The sequence below is a fragment of the Habropoda laboriosa genome, unplaced genomic scaffold (genome assembly GCF_001263275.1).
Source record: "Habropoda laboriosa isolate 0110345459 unplaced genomic scaffold, ASM126327v1 scaffold99, whole genome shotgun sequence".
Taxonomy (NCBI): Eukaryota; Metazoa; Arthropoda; class Insecta; order Hymenoptera; family Apidae; genus Habropoda; species Habropoda laboriosa.
Window position 1 is genome coordinate 931,478 of NW_017100239.1, and position 5,816 is coordinate 937,293.

General features: G+C 47.1%; 1 protein-coding gene across 4 annotated transcripts in view; it reads right to left on the reverse strand.

Annotated features, from left to right (window-relative positions):
* The window catches only part of LOC108571865 (homeobox protein extradenticle-like), a 34,642-nt gene that overhangs the window by 4,707 nt on the left and 24,119 nt on the right, over positions 1–5,816 (reverse strand). Inside the window, exons 4-7 of one of the 4 annotated variants that reach the window (XM_017934019.1) lie at positions 3,882–4,072; positions 3,652–3,787; positions 3,316–3,364; positions 1,514–1,689 (exon numbers count right to left, since the gene is read on the reverse strand). In XM_017934019.1, coding sequence (XP_017789508.1) covers positions 1,514–1,689; positions 3,316–3,364; positions 3,652–3,787; positions 3,882–4,072 — 552 coding nt within the window. Of the gene's footprint in view, positions 1–1,513; positions 1,702–3,267; positions 3,365–3,651; positions 3,788–3,881; positions 4,073–5,816 lie in introns of all 4 variants that reach the window. The other 3 variants (XM_017934018.1, XM_017934016.1, XM_017934020.1) reach the window with 3 other exon arrangements.

Genomic DNA, 5,816 nt, shown 5'->3' on the forward strand with positions numbered 1-5,816 from the left:
TATCCCCTCCAGCCGTCGAACAAAGAAAATACCAACGGAAACTAACAGAAGAGAACGTGTAACGGGGATGGAATTTTAATTCGATACACATTCGTGTGTTTGTCATTTGGAAATGAGTCGGGCAGCGGGAACATTTGCAACGGGGGCGTGTTGTATCGACAAGCAGACTCTCGCGTATCGACAACAACGAGGATATTTAATCCGGCAATTGAGAACATGTAGAAATTTCCAAGGTAGCGCGGACCGTCCGTCGTTGGTTGGTTGGTTGGTTGGTTGGTTGGGCGCACGCGCGCGAATTTAATTCAACGTCACTCTTTATCATGTGACACCGTCGAAATTGCGCCGTCACGAAGATTTACCATTCTAGATCCAGATGAACCGGACACACACCGCGAGGGAATAACGCGGGGTGGGGACCGCGAGGATAGAAATTGGACTCTCGCCGTGCTATTTCAAAAACGGCCGATCCTCTTTTCGTTCTGTTACGCGGGTTTTATTCTTTGAACGATTCTCGTTGGAAGCGAGAGATATGGTAGGGAAACGGAGGGAGAACGACGACGTTTCGTATGTGAGATGGAAAATTGGATGTTCGAAGATGCAGTTCCGTTAGGTTTCATCAGCCGAATAGAGGCAGCTCGTTAGAAGCAGGACCTAGCAAGTCGATTAATATGTGAAGGAGCAGCCCTACCTAAAAAGTGACTTAGCAACTGCAATGCATACTAAGCAACCCTTATGCTGCTGCTGGCTCCGTGTAACTCTCACCGAGACTCCTCCTCGTCTAACTTTCCGCTCCTGCCGCCGCTATCGACTCTCCCTCTAAGCCCATCTTTATGGACCAGCAACACCATATCCAGCCCAGCCCTGACAACACGGATATCTACTTGCACCTACAGACGCACCCGCGAGTATTTAGAAGCTATTACACGCGACATTCACGCGTGATCTGGCTCTCTGTACAGAGTGTTCTCCCGATACACAGAAACGAGTCGTTTGTCTAGGATAATTCTTTCGTATCGAACACCCTGTAATGCAAGCTCGAGCGCAAGTTTCATTCTACCCAGCAATCTCATTTACTCCGTTTCTTCCTCTCTCCATCTTTCGTTCTCTCAGTCTCTCTCCCCCCCTCGTTCAAGCTTCCTTTCGCACGATATGTGTGAATATGCGGTGGGTGAGATGCACATGCGTTTATGGAGAAGTAGAATGCGATGGCTTGGAAATGGATGGAAATCGAAAGCAGAGTTCTAAACTCTACCGATTCTCGTTTGATAAACCGTGAAAATCTCGCCGTCTCTTTCCATTCATTCGAGGCCAGAGAGTAAAGGGAAAGGTGTCCCCTCGTGAAAGCGTTATCAGGATTGTTTTTTTTAACCCAGCGCGCATGCTCAAATAGAATGCAAGAGGGCATCGAAGAAAGCGAGGCAATGATCGCTGACTACGGGGAGAGAATGAACAAAAAAAAAAAAAAAAAAAAGTATCTAATGTTTCACGTGGTAAGAGAAGAAGGGGATGTTACCTGGTGCATGGGATCGTAGCCCATCGAGCCGTCGTTGTACGGTTGCGAGCCGTAGTCGCTACCGTTTATGCCCATTCCGTATCCGGCCATGTCTTGCGGACCACCGGGTGGCGCCGGGGACATCATCGGCGTCGGGGTGCCCTGGCTTGCACCACCCATACTGTACGGCGACGCTCCTGCAAAAGCTGCTGTAGAAACAATCGCGGTGCATACAAAATTCGAGGGTGCGTCTTTTAAGTTCTTCCGCCTCACCGATACATTTCTGTCTATCTTTGCGAAAAAAAAATCGTGAGCTCGTTTCTAAATGTCTTTAGCGTAATCGGTGGCGCCTTACTTCATACTCATCCTTTTCGGGGGCCTAATTTTCTTTCTGTTTTCCTCTTTTTCTCCCGTTAAATGCACGCGATATATCGAGGTTCCGGATGTTCTTTGGAAATTAATAGACGCACGCCACCGATTAATCAGACCGACAAATGTATCGTTAAAATATGTATGGCAATTAAGAAAGACTGAACGAATTATCAATCCATGTACGGATGAAAGAAGAATCTGTGACGTAAACGTTTGAACGAAGGATATGCAAGTAGGGGAGAGGGTTGTAAATTAGCCGTTAGGGAAGAATTTTTCTTCCGAATAGTATCTGAGACGAAGTAGTATCTCGAGTGTCGGGGCGCCAGTATCGCTGGAATTCCGTTTCTTTAATTACGAGAAGACTGCCGGCGCGCGCGTTTAACAGGGGGAAGCGTGGCTCTGGAGGAAAGGCAAACACTCGAAGGGTGTCGAAAGAAACGCGAGAACACCGGCATCTCATCACCCACCGCCCGCCATTCTACTCCTCGTCTTTCCTTCTCCTCCTTCTTTGTATAATTGGTAAGTTAAAAATATCTCGCCTCGCTCTCTAAACTGAAGAGAGACGCCTCGGTAGTTAAGGGAAGTACGCGTAATTGCGAGCAGCAAGTCCTGCGAACGCGTGGAATTTCCACGAGGAAACACACCCCGTGGAATTTTTCTTCTAATTTTCTCGAGAATGCGAAAGAGGTGAAATACAAACGAACCCAGGATGACGTGTTGCAACTGAGGAAGATCGTTTATCTTGTTTCACGGGCCAACCAGCCAGCAGGCTCGGCTGAATTTATTTACAGGTAGATAATTTATCGGCGATCACGTTTCGGAATTAGACGAATCTTGTTTCTCTTCTTTTTTCCCTCTTTTTTTCTACGTACGAAATCGATAATTTCGTTTCCACGTAAAAGATTTATTAGCCAGCCGCAATAATACTGGCACGGCCCAAGCCGAACAATGAGCAGTAACTCAGAGTCACATAATGATTTACAGTAATGAGAAACCACGCCACGCCACCACGCCACGCCATGCCACGCCGAGCAATTTCTTCCCCATCCTAATTTCAAGTTCGATGTGTAAATGACTGGTGTGGCGATGAAGTCGGAAGAGGTGCCAAGAAACGTTACCGGAAATTTCACGAAATAGCCTGTCGCGTGTTAAAAATGTAAAGGGAACGTGTTATATTGACTGATTGTACGTCGTTTTCCCAACAACGTTCCCTCCCCACAAGGTATCAACTTCTAAAGATCAAGCAGAAAAAGAGAAGGGAACCGAATCTTTCAGCCGTTTGGATTTTAATTAAAAAATTTCTTTTTCATGTTTTTATCGATTACTATCCTTGATTCGAGCAAGCTATCGAAACGAACTCTTCAAGGAACACCCGTCGCTCTTTTGCGAAGGACGGAACTTACCAGCTGCCTTTTTGGCTGCGTACAAGTTCGCTTCCTCCTGTGCTTTACCTATGTTTTTCTTGTAGCGTATCCTCTTGTTGCCGAACCAATTGGAAACCTGCAACCACGACAGACAAACCGTGCAAACTAGCAAAGAAATTGTCGTGTAACTGAACAGCATAAGAAGCTTTTTTTTTTTTCTTTTTTTAATAAACGTTCGAAATAATAGACGTTGTGATATTCACGCGCGGATATCGGAAAACGTTCGATCTAAGCTTATTTAAGAAAATGAGGAAATAGTCGCGGGCGGATATCCATGCGATTTTGCCGTTACTTAATTCCAACGAGTGCATAAATTCCAGTTATCGCCGGAGAAACGACGCAAGATATTTCGTTCTACTTTACCTGACTCACGGTGATTCCGCATTTTCGTGCGAGCTCTTCCTTCGCCTCTTCGCTCGGATAAGGATTACTCAGGTGCGAATAGAAGTATTCGTTCAGGATTTCGGAGGCTTGTTTGCTGAAGTTTCGTCTTTTACGCCTGTAACAGAAGACGCGGAAGATTCGTCTGTGAATTTTCCTACTCGCGAATGAAACATTTCGAAACGAAGGGTATCGAGGAGCTTTCTACACACCTCGCGTCAAGGAATCGACTCCTCAGGATCATCACTGCCTCGCAGGTGGACTGTTTCAACTGCATTTGGATGCTGGAGAATTTCTTGTGAATGATCTGGACCATCCTCTCGATCTCCTTGGGCGTGATCGGCCTGGTGCGACTCTGTTCCCTCAGTAGATTCATAACGTGTGTCGTGAACTCGTTACATGCCTGAAACAATCGTCGAGATCCATTTTATTCTAACGATAATTTAATCAACTTGGTAGATCGGCTGAAACTAGCCAGATAAGAAGCATTTTTCTAGAGTTTCAGCGATGAAAACCATGGGCAAACAATTCCCCGCCTCCTTCGGATGCGAGTAAAAGAAGGGTCGCGTTTGAACGTCGGAGGACTGCTGACGCTTCGAAGCAAGAACGGAACCGTGGAAGGAGAACCATCGCGAGCAAGAGAGAGGGAAGGAAAAAGGGAAGAACGAGGTAGGTAGGAAAAAAGCGAGAAGAAAGACGCGTACGTATAATGCATTATTCCTGGTGGCTGGTCGGTTTAAGGGAAAAAGGACTTTGCTCGATATCAGTATTCGAGGCGAGCACACGCTACCTTCGTGAGGGAGCGACGAAGGGACGCGGGTGCACGAGAGAAAGGAAGGGAAAAGGTGGGAGGAGGGTGGATTTTCCTGAGGGAAGGCGCTAGAAGGAAGAGGTTGTGCCAGGGGAGAGAGAGGTCGGACAGGGTGGCTCGCAATTTCGAAATGGATTCCACTCTGCCGCCGTACCCCGGCTCTCTCTTCGTCTTTCTTCCATCCACCCTGTTTCTCTTCCTTCTCTCTCTCTCTCTCTTTGCTCACGAGACTTGGTGGGGTGGATCAGCTTCATTCCTGCCTCGACGCCCGCCAGGACGAGGGGCTTGGGACGATCTCTCGAGTAGGTGGATTGGATGGAAAACCCATAGAGAATTATGTCCTTCCTCGCTTCTTCTCTCTGCGTCCGTGTTTTCTCCAATTTTTAAATTATCCACCGAACAGAAATGATATTTGGACGAATGGCCAGGCCGATATGCGTGGCCGAGAGAGACCAGATGCTGTTGCACACTTTACACACCGCTGCGGCTACCCGAAATCGTCGTTGGGTAAATAGAGCGATCGTTTGAAAAACTTGCGACGTAAACCAGTGTACTAAAAATGATTTATAAAACGGCCAGGCATCGTGGCGTAACAGATAAAACGTATGCTAGGAGAGGATTTAAGGGTGTATAAATCGAAGCGAAACGGAGACGAACGTGCTCGTAGACCGTCGTAGAACCCGTACGATTCAATGAAGCTACGAACAGACATTTTCGAAAGGGGGGTGGACTATAAAATTTCAAGACGTCGATATCCATCCGTCTGCAATCGCAAAAGCCAACAAGTGTTTCTCCTCGGGTGACGGTCGTTAATCTGTCTCTCCTCCCCCGCGCGTGAAATGAGTTTTCTCATGGTGGCTCTAATTTTACTGCGGTCCGCTCTATTAATACACATGCACGTATTTCGAGGATATAACGCCACCGAGCTTCTGGCTCTCGAGCGTTATCGAAATTCCAACCTGAACGCTGCTAAATATACCTGGTCGCGGTTACGCTTGCCGCGGTTGTTCTGCGGTTGCCGCAATATACGGCAGCCCCCTTTCTTACGTAATCGAATTTAGCGTTCGCGGAAATTTTCCGCAACGAATTACTTCCGAATCTTGGTCTCGGCTTAGAGACCCCCGTCGTGTGTCTATGGCGAAACAAATGGGAAAAGTACTCGACAAGTTTAACGCTCGCTGTCTCGCGTATACACCTCGCTCGTTATTTTAAAGCAGTTTCTGCGCGAAGGAAAAAAGAATTGGTTTTTTAACGTTTTTCGTTGAAAAGCTGAAGAAAGTTGAGGGTAGGTAGGTAGCGACGGGGGAGAAAAAAATGAAGAAAGAGGCGATAAGAG